We start from the raw sequence: 17,896 nt of genomic DNA, 5'->3' as shown, positions 1-17,896 counted from the left end.
GGAATACTTTTTAAAGCGGCGTTAAACCCAACTCACTCACTCACTCTTTACATCGTACTGCACGATAGCCAGGGATTGACCCACATGAGGACCTGTTATATCTGTCGTATCAAGGGCCAACTACGTGTTTATCATTGCAATCCCATTACACATTCGTTAGATAGGTGACTTTGCCAAATCAAAGTCTGTTTCAGGTTTGTATTACATGTATTAAGCATAGGTTGCCATTAGCCTGGCGGAAGTCCCAACGTATTTCGCCCGCCACCCATTCAGTTGCATGAATGCTGTGAGGTACGTTATCAGTTAGGTAGATGGATCCTTTCTTATGGATCGCTGCTAAATGGATTGTCATTGTTTAGAATCGCTGACAAATGACGGACGCAGTTCGAGACTGGCGAGGCTAGTCGAACAAGAAATATGTGCTGTACGTTAAACACATTTTAGTATAATGTGTATAGGTCAAGGCGAAGTTCGCTGCACAAGAAATATGTTCTTTACGTTACACTTATAACAGTATAATGTGTATAGGTCAAGGCGAAGCTCGTTGCACAAGAAATGTGTTCTTTATGTTCCACATATTATATTATAATGTGTATAGGTCAAGGCGACGTTCGTTGCACAAGAAATGAGTTCTATACGTTAAACACACAATAGTATAATGTGTATGGGACAAAGCGAGGATCGTCGGACACGAATTGTGTTCTACACGCACATATATCCATCTATCCATTACACATTCGGACAGCCTCGACAGTTTTACCACAACAGACGAAATAACCTGCAAACCTTTTTTTCTGTTTACAAAAAATGAATTCGATGGCACTGACATATGTATGTTTAGAACAAAGCAAAGCTGGTCGTGCGGGAACTGTGTTCTATATGTTGCACATGTGTGTGTATAGGACAAAGCGAAGATCATCGCACAAGTAGTGTGTTCAGAACTTTGCACATATTTGTACAGGTCAGGACGAAACTCGCCCCACAAGAAGTGTGTTCTATGCGTTACACAAGTAAAATAGTATAAAGTGTATAGGACAAAGCGAGGCTCGTCGGACAAGAAGTGTGTTCTATGCGTTACACAAGTAAAATAGTATAAAATGTATAGGACAAAGCGAGGCTCGTCGGACAAGAAGTTTGTTCTATGTGTTACACAAGTTAAATAGTATAAACTGTATAGGACAAAGCGAGTCTCGTCGGACAAGAAGTGTGTTCTATGCGTTACACAAGTAAAATAGTATAAAGTGTATAGGACAAAGTGAGGCTCGTCGGACAAGAAGTGTGTTCTATGCGTTACACAAGTTAAATAGTATAAAGTGTATAGGACAAAGCGAGGCTCGTCGGACAAGAAGTGTGTTCTATGCGTTACACAAGTAAAATAGTATACAGTGTATAGGACAAAGGGAGGCTTGTCGGACAAGAAATGTGTTCTATGCGTTACACAAGTGAAATAGTATAAAGTGTATAGGACAAAGCGAGGCTCGTCGGACAAGAAGTGTGTTCTATGCGTTACACAAGTTAAATAGTATAAACTGTATAGGACAAAGCGAGGCTCGTCGGACAAGAAGTGTGTTCTATGCGTTACACAAGTAAAATAGTATAAAGTGTATAGGACAAAGCGAGGCTCGTCGGACAAGAAATGTGTTCTATGCGTTACACAAGTAAAATAGTATAAAGTGTATAGGACAAAGCGAGGCTCGTCGGACAAGAAGTGTGTTCTATGCGTTACACAAGTAAAATATTATAAAGTGTATAGGACAAAGCGAGGCTCGTCGGACAAGAAGTGTGTTCTATGCGTTACACAAGTAAAATAGTATAAAGTGTATAGGACAAAGCGAGGCTCGTCGGACAAGAAGTGTGTTCTATGCGTTACACAAGTAAAATAGTATAAAGTGTATAGGAAAAAGGGAGGCTCGTCGGACAAGAAATGTGTTCTATGCGTTACACAAGTGAAATAGTATAAAGTGTATAGGACAAAGCGAGGCTCGTCGGACAAGAAGTGTGTTCTATGCGTTACACAAGTTAAATAGTATAAACTGTATAGGACAAAGCGAGGCTCGTCGGACAAGAAGTGTGTTCTATGCGTTACACAAGTAAAATAGTATAAACTGTATAGGACAAAGCGAGGCTCGTCGGACAAGAAATGTGTTCTATGCGTTACACAAGTAAAATAGTATAAAGTGTATAGGACGAAGCGAGGCTCGTCGGACAAGAAGTGTGTTCTATGCGTTACACAAGTAAAATAGTATAAAGTGTATAGGACAAAGCGAGGCTCGTCGGACAAGAAGTGTGTTCTTTTCGCACATATATTAGTTACCACATCGGACAAAAGAACCTGCAACATGTTTTTCTATTGGTCAAAAATTGACTTCGATGAAACTGAAAAGAAACATTTTTGAATGCCATTTCTATCGAAGAGCTTGTAATGAAAAAGGCCATTACAACTGGATATATTTCATGAAACACAGGTACGGGATATGACCACACAAGATATGTAACTGACTGTTGGCGAGGTCGGGCGTGTCATCTGTCGCTCTCGCCTGTTTGTTTTATGGGATTAGAGAGCATAACAATTCATTCTTTTGGGTTTTAACAGGAGCATTATATCACCAAGGTAAATCTATATGACCATCAGCATCAAATATTGGCTTATTTTGTTGCCACATTTGCTTTAGTTCTATATTATCGCTGCAGCACGGACCTTTCGCCCCATGTGTCTGGTATCTGTTTTCGTTGTCTGTTGTTTGGGCGAGCTCGTCGTTGGTCGTAAATCACTTCAATATGAATAGAGATAACGGATGGCGATGAAGATATATACCATACAAATGACTTTGAAGAAACGTCTCCTGATGCGGGATTTGCAGAAAATAAACCGCAAGCATCAAAACATAACTCAAAGTGAATCGACCATTTTGATGTTCCAATTACATTTGTGATGCTATTTACGACAGTTACCCGAGATTTGACTTAATTCTTGGAATTAATAAGTCTTATATCGTGAGCTCGTGGTGTTCAGAAATTATTGGTGATGTTGAGTTCATAAATACAATTGAAAAGGGTGATCTTGTGATTCATAGTTAATAATTTGATCAAATGAAAGTGGCCTTGAATGGATTTACGATTTGTGATTTCTAATTTCTAGAGCAACAAATTAACGAATGTGAAATCGTGCTTTAACTCCTTTCAAATAGGTTAAACATTTTACTCAAAAACGTAATCACTTACGAGCTATCGCACTGTGACCTAAATTCGTGCATTTGCCAGTGTAAACAAATATGAGCAACTCGTCCTTTGGGTACACAGTCAGGGTTAACGTGATAGATACCCATCAGCAACGAAAACATGTATTTCTTACTTTACGTCCTGCCAGAGACAACGGATCATATTTGGTCAAACATACACGGTGTTAACATATTTACATATAGGTAGTCAGTAATGAAGAGGTTTACTTATAAGTCATATGTCAACTCGTCATCTTCCCGATCAAGGGCGTTACCTGACTATAGGAATTATATTCTGGCTGGATTAATGAGTTTGTGCAGGGTCCAATCAAACCGCGTAACGAATTCGACATTCGGTTCATAAACAACATGGCGACTGCCGCCAGATTTCGGTCGACTGTAGGATGTGAAGAGCATGTTAAAAACTTTCATGATCTGGTAAGCGAAGCTTTGATTGGTCGGATGAAGTCGTTCTGACGTGACCTGTAATGGGATGTCCTCAGATCTTTGTTTAGCGGCAGCGAGAACTTAGATCTGATTTTAATGAGATTGGGGGAAAAGAATGAGTCCAAGTGTCATAGAAGCCGTTTCTCAGGATTGTATAACTGAACATTATGCCAACTTCATGTTAACTGATGTCTCAAAGGATTCGGTCATGGTTTTTACATTTCATGTGTTGTTCAGGCTAAATGGGCACCTCTCAGTATTTGCTGCTGAACGTATAGCTATACATCAATCTCTTAGTATACTAAAAGCATATTACGCGTTCTATTGTGAGAATTCCAGCTTATGTTGGGCTTCATGGAAGTGAGATAGCAGACCAACTTGCGAAATCTGGCTTGCAGTATCCTGAGGTAATGATATCAGAATTCAGACCCCGATGGAAATGATAATCTACTTAAACCTACTCAACAAGGACGATCTAATACATCCATATGGAGTCAGCCGAGAAGCTAAGAAACTCCCCAGACAAGGAGATTGGAACATAACTCTCGTCTTACAGGACGCCTTCTCCACTTCCCCATTCACCAAAGTTGTCGCATATTCTCAAAATGGTATCAATTGTACTTTTAAGCATCATGGAACCGCCCTACGAACCCATGTCATATGCTACACTTTTAACAGCTTAAAAAAGATAGCTTTCCTCCAAGCTGTGACCACTTGGTCCAGGGCGTAAGGGCTATACGCCACTGAAATTTCCTCAAATAGCCATGCACAAGCGTGGAGAACATCTTTCAGGTCTCCACAAGCAAAAAATCAGTCTTCAGCATTTGGCCCCTTGGGCATCGGTAAAACACGATTACTGTCTTAAGTAAAAGAATGTCCCATCATAGCTTTGAGATACCATATTACAGAAACTCAAGACCCCAGTAAGCTTAGAAAATGACTATTCTTTTCATTCCATGAAGTACCACAAGTCACAAGTTGAATCCAGAGGAGGGGTACAGGAGGTCCGGATATTTTAATTATACACAATGATAACTATTGTTTGATTTCTGATTTCTAACAAGGTCAGCCAGTCGTGTGAAATCAGTGAAATGCTACAAAGGTATTTCTTGGAATGGCAAGTCATTTTACGTTTCGTTTTCTGTTCAAATCAACTTGTATTCAAATATAATACCATAAGCAACATGAATCTTCTCACATTAAATGCCCACCCAAAAGTACCCTTAAACCACCCTACTTCTATTAGATATGACTTATAATTTGAAAAATAAAATAAACCCTTTGAAATAATAACTACTTTATGAGTCACGTTATGATGTGTACACATGGCATATAGGTGAAGTTGTTGGGAACTTCACTGTTGACAAGACCGACTGGTTAACACCATAACAATTAAATGTCATGCTTCCAATGAAACGCCTTCATGTATATAGTTTTGTACACACTGTAGATACACAGCACAGCATAGATCTTTGGCACAGCACAGTAAATTGCAGTTGACCAGACACGACTAAGGTTTGCATTATCCATCGTTATCTTTGGGACTCTGACGACTAACTGCAAACCATTATCAAAAATGCTACGCTGCTGTTATTGATCACAGCCTTGTCTGATAGTATTGGTAACATATCTAAACTCGATATACGACTACTTTTATATGGCAACGCGGATCTGTCCAAGAGTGGATCAATGCCAGATTTGTTTTTCTTGGAAAATAACTCATTTTATTGTGTTCTGTCTATCCACTTTCTTGTGGTATGTGTTGATGTAAATGAAGTATGTAATTTGTAAATATGTTCAGGAGCATGCATTCTAAGTTGTTATAACTTTTACCCAATCCTTTTTAACTCTATGTGAATTATAATATGTTTAATAATTTTAAAGAAATTACATATTCGTTTCAGATTTTTGCCCGAAACATGGCTGTTATTAGATGTGGCCGAAGGCAGTTCGATTTGAACCTCATAACAGTTGAACCAGTTTTGTTTCTTTACATGACCGGATTATATCTCAGAGGCCCAACCTTCCAGGCCTTTGTGTTTGACAAGATCTGCACTGATCGCTACAACGAGACTTTCTGTACCAGTCTGCAGAACAAGACGTTCCAGGAGGACCACAAAACAGAAGAGGATTATGTCCAGTCTCAAACGTCCTATTGGATTTTGAGGAAAAATGTTGTGGAACTTGTTCCATCATGTTTGCTTGTCCTGTTTCTCCTCGGATCCTTGGGTGACAAAGTGGGTCGAAAACTACCTGTGATTTTACCCTGTTTGGGAGAAGTGCTGTCTTCCATTGTCTACTTGATTCTGTCAATTTACCCGTCAAGTAAAGTGGAGTACGTCATGATTGCTGCTGCAGTAAATGGCTTGTCCGGGGGTTTCACGTCCCTGCTTATGTCCGTGTACAGCTACGTGATGCACATTGCTGATCCAGCCAATAGAACTGTGCGAATGGGGATCATAGAGTCGATTGTCTTCTTTGCTGGAACAGTTGGGGTCTTCGTATCGGGAGTCATGCTGGACAATACAAGCTTCGTATTCGTCTTCGCGTTCATAAGTGGAAGCTCCTTCTTAGGACTGTTATACGCTCTCCTACGTCTGGAGAACATCACAGCCAACACGACAAGACCCGAGGGTGAAGGTATCTGCACGTACTGGTTTCTGTCCTCCATCAAGGAGTCTGGTCGTTTTCTGATGAAGAAGAGGCAAAGGAAGAGAAAACTCCATATCTTCTTACTTTTCATCGTCTTAATCCTCCTTATGATCGCAACAGTAGGTGAGTACAAATTAAGTTTTAATTCACAATCCTTATAGGTTAAACCAGTATGCCTTTCACAGGGATTGTAAGATTATATATTATACTATACTCTGCCAACGTGAGTGAGTGAGTATGGTTTTACGCCGCTTTTAGCAATATTCCAGCTATATCACGGTGGGGGACACCAGAAATGGGCTTCACACATTGTACCCATGTCAGGAATCGAACTTCGGCGTGATGATTGAACGCTCTAACCACTAGGCTACCCTACCGCCCCTTATACTCTGCCAAAGATTTTATATTTTAGATGTATATTTTATATATAACATTAGTAAACAATGGATATTAATCGATTATTCAAAAATGTGACGCATCACTGACCTAGGTTCTATATGGCACACATGGAACAATAGATTTTCAAGGGGAAGGTTAACAGTTTTCAATATCTTGTATGGCCACCATTAGAGTCTAAAACTGGATGTTCTGTGATTGTTGTTGACGTGCTTGCAGTCGTTGTTTCAGTGCATCTCATAAATGATCGATAGGGTTTAGATCTGGATACCTGGAGGGCCATGGCAGGACCTGGATGCTGTGATTCCTGAAAAAGGCCTTTGTCAGTCTTGCCGTGTGAGATCAGGCGTTGTCGAGTTTGAAAGGGACGTTTGCTTGTTTCATAATGGGAACTACGTGTGGCCCCATTCGTCTAATGTTGTGCGTTACGTTCCCCAGATCACGACGTCTACCATCCGCACAGCAAAGCATAAAACGTGACCCGTTGCTGAGCCAAACTTGTCTCGATCGCAGTTGTGGCCATACTCTGTGACCTTCACACCATTGATGTCGCAGCAGACGAGGCAGGTCCGTCAAACTGACAGCTTGAAGTGGTCTTCTGGTGTGAATACCTTCAGCATGTAAACCGTTCTTCACTGTTTGAGCTGATATCCTACGCAATCTTGGTATTGCCGTAGTTTAAAAGGAGGCCGTGGTGGTTCTTTCACGAAACTGACGTTGCCGGATGAATCTGTCCTATGCTCCAGTAGTGATACATGGTCAAACGGATCTGGGAATGGTCCCGTGTTGTCCCGTGTGTCTGATAAGGGTTCCATGTCCTTGTAATGGTGCTTGGTGCTTCGTGAAAAAACCTGGCTGCAGCTGAAGATAATTTTACTGTTTGTGGTCGACCGATGACGTTGTTGCGTTGGGCTTCAGGCAGTCGTTTTTGCTGTTCACTTGCTGTAAGATTGTGATGGCATGCAAATGAAATCCAAACTTTTATAGCCCAACCAGTGATGTTGCACGTGCATGTCATGTCGGTGTGTTTCGGCACCAGGGTCTCATGTGGTAATGTGTTTGCGATCTTTTCACTAGATCTCTGCAATACTTCATTCTTCCAATCCCAGTCCATGCAGAAATTGCCAATACATCTTTGACATTTTGGTATTTGTTGTGTATGGATGTCAGCAATTTACAATTTTACTACTTCTGCGTTTTTTTTCAGGAATATATACACAATACTCACACAAACACATATATAGGTCACCTCTTGCCATGCTACAGGTGAAGCTGACGTCCTTCTCCTGTACACAAGGCGAGCACCTCTCAGCTGGTCACAGACAACGTTCGGTTACTATAAGGGTCTGGAGAACTTCACTCGCGGTCTAACCCTGGTCACAGTTATGCCTCTGTGCAGGAAGATGAGAGACACCACTTTAGGACTATGGGGCCTGGCGTCCAAGATCATCGGCCTGGTGGTCATGGGATTCAGTACACAGACATGGCTGTTGTTTCTAGGTAACTCGCAACAGCTTGAAATATATGTGCCATTTATATTTGTTACATCCCCAATCACAAAGGTATGTCATAACTAATACAAAACTGAAAGTTGAATATCATTCACAAGATGATTGTTTGCTTAAGCATATGCATCAAATGTATCTATCATAAACGCTGGTGATGAAGAAGTAACTGGAATCACGTCTTTTTATTTCAGTTGTGATATTTGCCATGTTTCAAGGCTTTCCAGCAGCTGTTGCTCGATCACTTGTGTCCAATATGGTCAGCCCCGCTGAACAGGGTAAGGTGAAGATCCAATCGCGTGTTGTAAGGACAGAACTGTGCAATGGTTCCTCTGGGCGAAAATCATTCCTCTGGGCGTAAAAGGCAAAAAAGCGGTGAAAAGATTATATGAATGGATCACTGAAAATCAGGGATGATACCAGGTGTCCGACTGTTCAAACAGGGTAAAGCTTAGGTGGTGTTAGGCTCAACATATCAAGTATGGTGAACCAGGGTAAGGAGTGTAAGTCGTATAATTTTAATGAGACCTGATGTAAATAAACAGATTGAACAGGATATCTGGTCAGTTAGGCTGGTAATTGTTAGGCCAAAGGTCACCACAAACATAAAACCTGAATGAGAGGAACTGTTTCTCCCTGTACTTTAAACATAATGAATCTATTACAGTAGGTTGTGCAACTAGATAAGCATACTCTTGTTCAATATGTTCATTATCTGTTTCCAGGACGCCTGTTTGGACTGGTTGCTGTCGTGGTGGATAGCACTGGAAGCTTGTTGTCATACCTCATCTTCAATGAACTTTACCCAGCAACCCTTGCTTTCTTCCCAGGGTTCAGCTTTATGTTGGCTGCTGGTCTGTGTGTCATCGCCGCAGCCATCATGCTGTGAGTGATCATAGTTTGATAATGAGCCAAGAAACTATGTTGACAAAGAAATCTAAAATACGATAAGTATATTGTGTAATGTTTATTTCATAAATATTTCTCAATGTTAATAACCCTTCTGTACTTGTAACACAGGTGGCTACGTGTGGAACTGAGAGAAAAGGCATTGGATGATACAACAACTGCAAAACCCAGGAGAGGAGACACAGATAACGTTAGCACAGGTACGTCCTGTGGAGTTTGTGAAACATCCACGAATGTATGATGTACGTCCCGGTCAGCAATGTTTCAGCTTTATCATCCCCGTGTGCACCTCAGTAATTGAGTAGGCAACGATCACCAACAGGCTCACGAAACAGACCATTCAGTGTCCATTGCAGTCCCCTTTCACAGCCAGTTTGTGTTACTTAGTGTTGAATACGCCATAGTGCTAACTGTTTGTTTGATAGAGGCTTCAACTACTCTCATTGGATACAAGATGTATTAACAGAGCCGTACACATGTCTGACATTGACGATGCATGAATGCCAACAGACAAATATATTCAAACATCAGGGGCAGTTAATTCTGATCATCATTTCCGGCTTACATACACGTGTAAGTTCGGTAAAGCATATAATAGTGCAAATAAAACGTCCATAAACTATCAATACACAGTAACTTAAGTTTACATTCTAACACTTTGGAATACACATTTGGAGTACATACACATGTTTAGTTTTACCCTGCAACCAGCGATATACCCACTAGATCATGGCGGCTACACATAACCGAGTTTGGACAAGACAAGTCATTGATTGATAACATGTACGGCTCACGCCGTGGGTGTACCATAACACTATCAACCAAGCCACCACGTTTGACCATCCGATTCACCCGTCGCCTAAATCATAAGTTACTGGGACGTATTCTAACCTGGGCCCAGTTCGTCAAAATAAATCTTTTTGTGCTACAACTGTCGTAAGTCTATGTTAAGGTATGGGAGTTACGATCATCTTAGCGCTCAGATGGCTTTATGGGGCCATGGAATCCACAGGAAATGAATCAGCGCATGTATTTACAAAAACTAAACGAAGCATTTATAAGTAATGTGGGTACTTTTCTTTTGTTTCAGGGGACGGTAAGGCGGAGACTGTGATGCCTCACATGTAAACAAAATCCTGATCATGCCACAAGCAGCTCAAGGGATGTCAGATCTTTACCTTAATAATTCAAATAGTTCAAATTAAGCTACGCACACTGGACACAATGATACACATTGTTTGAGAAATAGACCATTGTGAATCGTAACGTTGTGCTGTTACGTCAAAGTATTAGGTGACGTCACTGGCCATCACTGTTGACGTTATGTTGTCACTGATGGCCTCCGAGATGGTTTTCAAAATTTGAGAGAACATGCCTTCATTACAATTATTTCGAGAGCGTAGACGGTAAAGAGATTATCACATTAATGATTGTCTCCTGTAGACTCACAAGAACCACCTCCGTTTCTGGTCTGGGATTATCTCCAGGAATAGGGTAAAGTTTGGGGTAGGTTCTCAGTGCCATCACCAGTATATACTTGTGGTAAAGTAATGTATTCTTACATAATTTTGGCAAACGTGTAGTAACATTTGAGTAAGCATGTAAATGAAAACAGACACTTTAATCAAATCGGATATAAACCTGTATCAAAATTGTTAGACTTAATACAGTAATTACTGCCATTTTGTGTGTAATGGATTTCTTCTGCTACATTAAGCATTACTGGTGGCCTTGTTGATGAAAATGGTACCAGTTTTAGGCAATGGTCTGCCGACATCGTTGGATAAATGGTGCCATATATGTTCATTGCCGTTTTACAACTTTACCCCCATATATGACAGGCATTGAAGCCGAAAATGCAGTTACTACCTAAGCCAACAGAGTGGCGGCACGTGGTCCTGTGTACAGCACATGGGGCGGGCAGGTAACCTAGTGGTTAAAGCCTTCGCTCGTTACCCCAAAGACCCTGGTTCGATTCCCGACATGGGTACAATGTGTGAAGCCTATTCTGGTGTCCCCCGCTGTGATATTGCTGGAATATTTAAAAAGAACATACTCACTCACTCACTCAGGGCACAAATGAGGTACAGTTGAGCAACGTCTGTCGCGGGAAGCAGTTGAAAGGATGACCACGTTCTTCATTTTCTAGGGCTGGTGTCTCTGCATTAAGCTGACTTTTTAGTTTAGGTATTCGCAGGAAGGCGAATTGCGGTGCAAGTTGAAATTTATTGTTTTACTTGTGTTTATTCAAGTGATTATGATTTAGGGGCGGTGTAAAAAGCTGATCTGTGCCCACTGGGGGTAGTTGCGTGTGCAAAACTGACCATCACTGATAGCTGGAATTCGTTCACCTTTCCTAAATCTGTGTGATGAAAACATTAACGTATATATAGTTATGATTAGCTGAAGTTATGTGCATCATATTCGATTTGGCAAACGCACGCCTAGATTTTTCCCCCACATCCCGAGGTGGCAGATATTTGTGTGCTGGTGATCTCATGTATTAAATTGGAAATAGAAAAGAGCTTTTTGTATTGGAAATGCACTACAATAGATTGCAGAAGGACCGTGATGACTGTCAGCGACACTGTTTGAAGAAGTATGGTCAGACTTGCAGATATTCCACAGGACATCCTAAGGTTTTTGAAATGATAACATTCCTGTGTGCTGATCAGAAAGCGAACGTGAAAAGTTTTACCAATTATGTGATGACGATCCAGGGGATCATCGTGTAAGGCGTCAATATTTATCAAGATGCCATCCTATATCAAGGAAACAATTCATCTATAAATCTCCCGACAGTTCTGTTTTGGCATGGGTTGCTTGGTGGGCTTGTTGTCTCCCTTGTTCTATGAACTTTTTTTTTCTCTTATGGTGAAGAGAAAACACCAACTGTACTGAACAAAATTTAAAAATTGAACGTGGTTCAAAAAGAGGTAAATTCCCATGTTATGCTATAGAGGAAACTGATATCATTCAGGTGTTCAGTGGTTAACTACAGGCTATGCTCGAATAGGTAAAATGATTACCAAAGCACAACACCCAAGCTTGATTTTAATGGTTATGATATTGATATGATCATCCAAGACGAAAGTCTAGTCATCGCAACAAAAGATATGCTAAACAAGCAAGGGCTTATCCCAGAAGACATACATGTAATGAAATAATTAAACATTTGAATATTTAAGCTATAATGATGGTTTCAGTTGCAATGATGGTTGTTGGAGCTATTGTGAATGCTCTGGCTTTTTCAGTGAGTAATTTTCTATTCTCTATTATGAGAGTGAGTGAGTGAGTTGGGTTTAATGCTGCTTTTAACAGTATTCCAGTTATATCACAGCATGTCAGCTTAATGTGGGAGGAAAACCCTAAGTGATGAAGGTCTGAGACGTTAACCACTTCGGTGAAACCCAGGAGCACGGGTATGGTGCTGACAATCCTAGAAACATAATTGGGGCAAACCAGGTTTCGAAACCACAACCATAGGTTTCTGGCATGCCCAAGGGACGCAACTCTGCACAGCGAATCGCGGCGCCTCAGACGACTTGGCCACCCGTGCCCCCTCTCCTATGAGAAAATCGAACGCGGAGGGAATTGAAGAGGAAAGTAAAATGTACGATAAAGCTTTAGAAGAACTTGACACCGCCCACTCTAGGAAAATAACACACTGATTTTATAAATGAAGATCTTCATGAGCAAAATTAATCATTTCAAACCTCTAATGATGTCAAAACTGCCATGTCTGAATTCTATCTTAGGTACGGAAAGCCACTGGACTCAGTTCGGCCCCAGCCAACACTATATCAGTTTATACACAGTCAGAGGGTCAGAAAGGCTGCAGGATAACATTCATTTAGTGACTGCTCTTGTCAGCTATGAGCTGGCGAATCGACTCTGCTTACACACATTTTGGCATATTTAGTGTATATTAAGCACAATGGCAAAGGGGACAGCCTAGCGTAAGTTCATACTGATGGGAAAACCAACCGCTTGCGGAACTTGCTGTATTAGAGAATATTGTGGCATTCATGCCATGTCAATAAGGAAAGGTCATGTTAACTATACATGTTCTGTATGTGGAATTGGGGCCAAAGGTCATTATTGTTTATGTAAAGCACACGGGGATGATATGTTATGAAACTAGATTATGTATGCAGAGAGAGGAACTACCTCAATGAATTAACCTAGATTGGATAGAAAGTAGTTTGATGAGTCAGGGTTTTTTGTCACAAAACCATTTAGAGATTGACTTTGCACATAATTATACAGCATAGTGGCTTCTGTTAGAGAGCTGAATACTTTGGTAAAAACAATATGGTCAAAGAGGTTATTCTCAAATGGGAAAAGCTGAATTGATTACCTTACTCGGTTTCGAACCAATATAATGACCTGTGAAGTCGACATTTGTTGTTGAGAAAGGGTATATATTCTTACGAATAGTTGGATGATTGGTCTAGATTTGATGAAACTAAACAATCACCCGTTGAATCATTGTATAGGAACTTAATGGAATCTAAAATAACTGGTGCTGATTATAAACATGTTCTTAATGTCTGGAATAAATAAGGCTGTAACAATGTAGGTGATTATCATGATCTATACCTAATAATTGATGTACTATTACTCACTGGTATTTGAGATATTTAGAAAGACCTGTTAAAATCAATATGGCTTGGATATCAATGACTGCAAAAAGATATTCTAGCTCCTGAAAGATTAACAGTTAATAGTGAGTGAGTATGGTTTTACGCCGTTTTTAGCAGTATTCCAGCAATATTCCAGCAATATCACGGCAGGGAACACCAGAAATGGGCTTCACACATTGTACCCATGTCGGGAATCGAACCCGGGTCTTCAGTGTGATGAGCGAAGGCTTTAACCACCAGGCAACCCAACCGCCCTAATAGTTAATAGAGATTGGATATCTGAATATAAACATAACTTGATTGGAAATACTAAATTATCCAATGTAGAAACACTCATACCAAAGTTGATGTCTAAGACAAAATATGTAGTCCTCTACGGAATTCTCCAGTTATATCTATCATTAGCTATAGGTATGAAACTTCAGAAAATACATAAATATATAAGAGTTCTTATATTTGATCAAAGCCCTTGGATGGAACCCTATATAAGGATGAACACAGTTTTAAGAAGGAAGGCTACTAGTGATTTGGAAAAGAACCCATATAAGCTCATGAAAAAATCAGTATTTGGTAAATTTAAGGAGAATCTAAGGAAGCACACCAATGTTTAATTGGTCAGATCTGACGAGGAAGAAAGACCAAGGAAACTAATAGCTAGTCCAACTTTTAACAGAGGTGAGGTGAAATTAGGTTGAACATCGCGTCCAAGATTATTGCACTTGTATGTGTGTGTGTGTGTGTCTGGCTGCTTGTACTAGTCCGGACTGATGCCAATTTATAGTGCTAGCTCACTGAGATACCATGTCGCAGTTTAACATGAATACCCCACTCAGACACAGTATACTGACTCCGAGTTGACCAGTCCTTGTTTTAGCCCCTTAATGCCGAGCGCCAGACAGGGTAACAACAGGTACCATCTTTTAACGTCTTTTGGTAAGACTCGGCCGGGGATCAAACCCCGGACCTTCCGTTCTCCGAGCGGACGCTCTACCAGTAGACCACGGAGGCAGTCACTTTTAACATAAGTAAGATATTTGATAATGACAGTGACATTACATAATTTTATGAAGAAGAGTAATATAAAGTTTTAACAGACCAGTGTATGTTAAACCACTTAATGTATTACTTTTATTACAATAAACTTGAGAAGCAATATTGTGATAGATATTAGGTGTTATATACCGATACAGATGCTTTATTCATGGGAATAAATACCGATGATGTGAATATATAGATATGGCAGAAAAATAGATATAATAATCGATTGCACAGTACAGTAAACATAAAGGCCCAGGTAAGATGAAGGATGAATGTGCTGGAACTCCTATTGCTGAGTATGTTGGATTAAGACCTCAGATTCAATCTATAAAGAAGTCTAAAAATGTGGAGATAAGGAAAGCCGAAGGCGTTAAGAAGTATGTGGTATAAAAACCCATATAAAACATGAACAGTTTAAAGAGGCATTTTTCAACAGTAGAACATTCAAATATGAGATGAATACTTTAAGAAGTGATAAGTACAGAATATATAGATTAAGAATGAATAAGACATCATTATCCCTCTTAGATAAAACGAGATGGATAGATAAGGATGGTATCACTACCTATGCGTATGGCTTCGTAGGGAAGTAATACTGAATCAGTGGGAACTATGAGCAACTCTTCTCGTACCAACCGTCTGCTTGGCCCATCTTTAAGATTATATAAAAAAAAGGTTTTCCTTCTTTCATAACCAATCGACTTATGTTATATATCTAAAGAGACCAAGCCGGATCAGTTTCATGATGTTGGCGTCCTTCGAGTTCACCGGGCTGGTATAAATATCTTACACTTTATCTATCCGGAAGTGATTTTGTTTTTTTATCTATCTATGACGCCGAAGACTCAGAAGTCACAGATTTCAATTTTATCCCCTTCACATACACAGATTTTTCTTACGAGTTCTTAAGGATCGCCAACTCGTAGTCAATCGCAGGCATCCATAAATAAAAATAAATAACTCGTAACAACTCACAACAACTCGCAGACACTATGAATGATCCGTGAAAGGAGGGGCCATTTTTTTGACATGTCAACAATCATTTTACGATTGTCAACGGATTGATCTTTTCGTAAATAACTCGTAACAATCCGTAAGAATCGTAAACCGCTCGCAACAACACGTAACCATCCGTAAACTGCTCGAAGGAATACGTAAATGACTCGTGGCCAAATCGTAAGGATCCGTGAATTTGTGCGATCAGTAAGGACTCCGTGTATGTGAAGGAGGCATCAGATGGTTTCTTACCAATGAATCGTGTTTCTTCATTATTTAGCACTTATATAACAGCTGCTATTCTAGTGCACCCATTATGTTGATCGTAATTGATCTGATTTAATTTCAATCCAATATTGATATCCAAAACAAGCGTTCTGCTAATGTTTGGTTATTTTTCTTGAAGATGTAGCATTTCCGCATAGGGGAAAAAAAAACATGAATCTTTCCTTGAGATGTATAGGAAACAATGATCAAAAGGATGATATTGGTTCCTATGTGGCCCACGTTCTATAAATCACAAACTAGTTATCAGCTGTTTGAACCCACATCCATTTATTTCTTTGTAACCATGGCAACATTGATTGGCATCCGAGTTTCGTTTATCACAGATTCCTGCTCAGATTGAACGCTTAATACAATGTCATGTACATTCTATATAAAATAACACATTCTATAAAACATTTCAGCAGTAAAACCACGAGACAGATTCATTAAGGCATTGTATGGGCATGGTACAGGTAATACTGATGTAGCAATAAATATAAGATGTTCACAGTACATTTAACACAGACTGACTACATACAATAGTATCGTGATTGTTGTTAATATGTCTTAACATATCATATTCCATTTTGATAGAAACTATTTTCTTTGTTTTGTACATTTTTTTATACATTTTGAAATTTTCTCCCTCTGATGTCAAGTCATATGTAGAATTGGATGATGGCCATAACATTAATTGAAATTAAATATTTTCTCAGTACTTATACAAATACAGAAAATGGACAGGATGTCCCAGTGGTTCATCTACTGTGGTATCAACATTCATATCAACGTTCTTACCTTTACCTATAAAACATTGCTAATATTAAAGAAAATTAACAATTCAAACTACATCAACGTTAAGAATCAGCAACGTTACTGTCAATCAATAAAAAAAAATACAACAACATCATAGAAATTACAAAACGTGTAAAACATGAGGCCAGATCAGATTAACTGTTTCAACATTTTTAGACTAATTGTCACATTTCGACTGCAAATATAGCGATATTGAGGATGAGTGCTAAGAAACAAGTGGGAGACAAATTTTAAAAATAATACCGACAGGTATGGCTTACTTTTACCGTCAGCACACAATAAAGGCAGGCAACACCTTGTCTCACAAGGGCACAAAACAACATCAAATGTTTGACAAACATGGAAGCACTGTCATAATCCTCTTGTATTCCCAACATGGTCATGTATGCCTTTTAACGAAAAAAGTCTCTGTAACTCTCCTGACCTTTTTCTGGAATATTTGCAACCCTGAAGTTAAAATACATAATGAAATATTTGCAAACGTCAACAATGGATTTTCTATACAGCTAGATCAAAAATGAATTACGTCCAAAAACGTATCACAACTTTATTTATTCCATATATTGCATACGAACAAGAGTGACCATGCATGAAATAGGCGAAAATGACAAAACCTGACATCGGGCTGCCATGTTTAAAGTCGGATAATAATTCTTGGAACAAGTGTAAGAGACAACTTTGCTGGGATCATCTACACGGAGTTTTGGCACTACAGGCTTTGTAGTTTCAGAGGAGATGGAAGAGTTTATAATGGACGGATTGACAGACGGACGGTCAACGATCACCGACATAAGCTTAGGTGAACGTTCGGTTCAGGTGAGCTAAAAACGGACGGTGAAAATTTTAGTGAGTGAGTTGGGTTTAACGCCGCTTTTAACAGTATTCCAGTTATATCGCGGCGTGTCAGCTTAATGTGGGAGGAAAGCCCGAAGTGATGCAGGTCTCAGACGTTTACCACTTCGGTGAAACCCACGAGCACGGGTATGGTGCTGACTAACCTAGAAAC

The 17,896-nt window shown here is 39.7% G+C and overlaps 1 protein-coding gene across 2 annotated transcripts; it reads left to right on the top strand.

The window, feature by feature from the left end:
• The first annotated feature begins 204 nt into the window (after positions 1 to 204).
• Positions 205 to 10,781, top strand: LOC124151104 (solute carrier family 46 member 3-like). Of its 2 annotated transcripts, XM_048403634.1 has the most exons (7): positions 205 to 291; positions 5,570 to 6,440; positions 7,980 to 8,213; positions 8,413 to 8,496; positions 8,944 to 9,103; positions 9,239 to 9,327; positions 10,218 to 10,781. In XM_048403634.1, exons 2-7 carry the CDS (start codon positions 5,585 to 5,587, stop codon positions 10,253 to 10,255), a joined length of 1,461 nt encoding a protein of 486 aa, XP_048259591.1. In that variant the 5' UTR covers positions 205 to 291; positions 5,570 to 5,584; the 3' UTR covers positions 10,256 to 10,781. The 2 variants fall into 2 exon arrangements, with proteins under 2 accessions (XP_048259591.1, XP_048259590.1); XM_048403633.1 differs by lacking the exon at positions 10,218 to 10,781 and having other exon boundaries at positions 9,239 to 9,457.
• Positions 10,782 to 17,896: the final 7,115 nt, after the last annotated feature.

The sequence above is a fragment of the Haliotis rufescens genome, unplaced genomic scaffold (genome assembly GCF_023055435.1).
Source record: "Haliotis rufescens isolate VD_foot unplaced genomic scaffold, xgHalRufe1.0.p SCAF_3, whole genome shotgun sequence".
In the NCBI taxonomy this organism is placed as follows: domain Eukaryota; kingdom Metazoa; phylum Mollusca; class Gastropoda; order Lepetellida; family Haliotidae; genus Haliotis; species Haliotis rufescens.
Note: the sequence above shows the minus strand (reverse complement) of the source record. Positions and strands in the feature narration are given on the sequence as shown.

What these genes read in the sequence shown, in the direction of transcription:
- LOC124151104 (XM_048403633.1), top strand. Translation starts at nt 5,585, where the DNA reads ATGGCTGTTATTAGATGTGGCCGAAGGCAGTTCGATTTGAACCTCATA. An exon ending in GGTCAGCCCCGCTGAACAGG is followed by an intron (nt 8,497 to 8,943) that starts GTAAGGTGAAGA and finishes ATCTGTTTCCAG; the next exon opens with GACGCCTGTTTGGACTGGTT. An exon ending in ATCGCCGCAGCCATCATGCT is followed by an intron (nt 9,104 to 9,238) that starts GTGAGTGATCAT and finishes CTTGTAACACAG; the next exon opens with GTGGCTACGTGTGGAACTGA.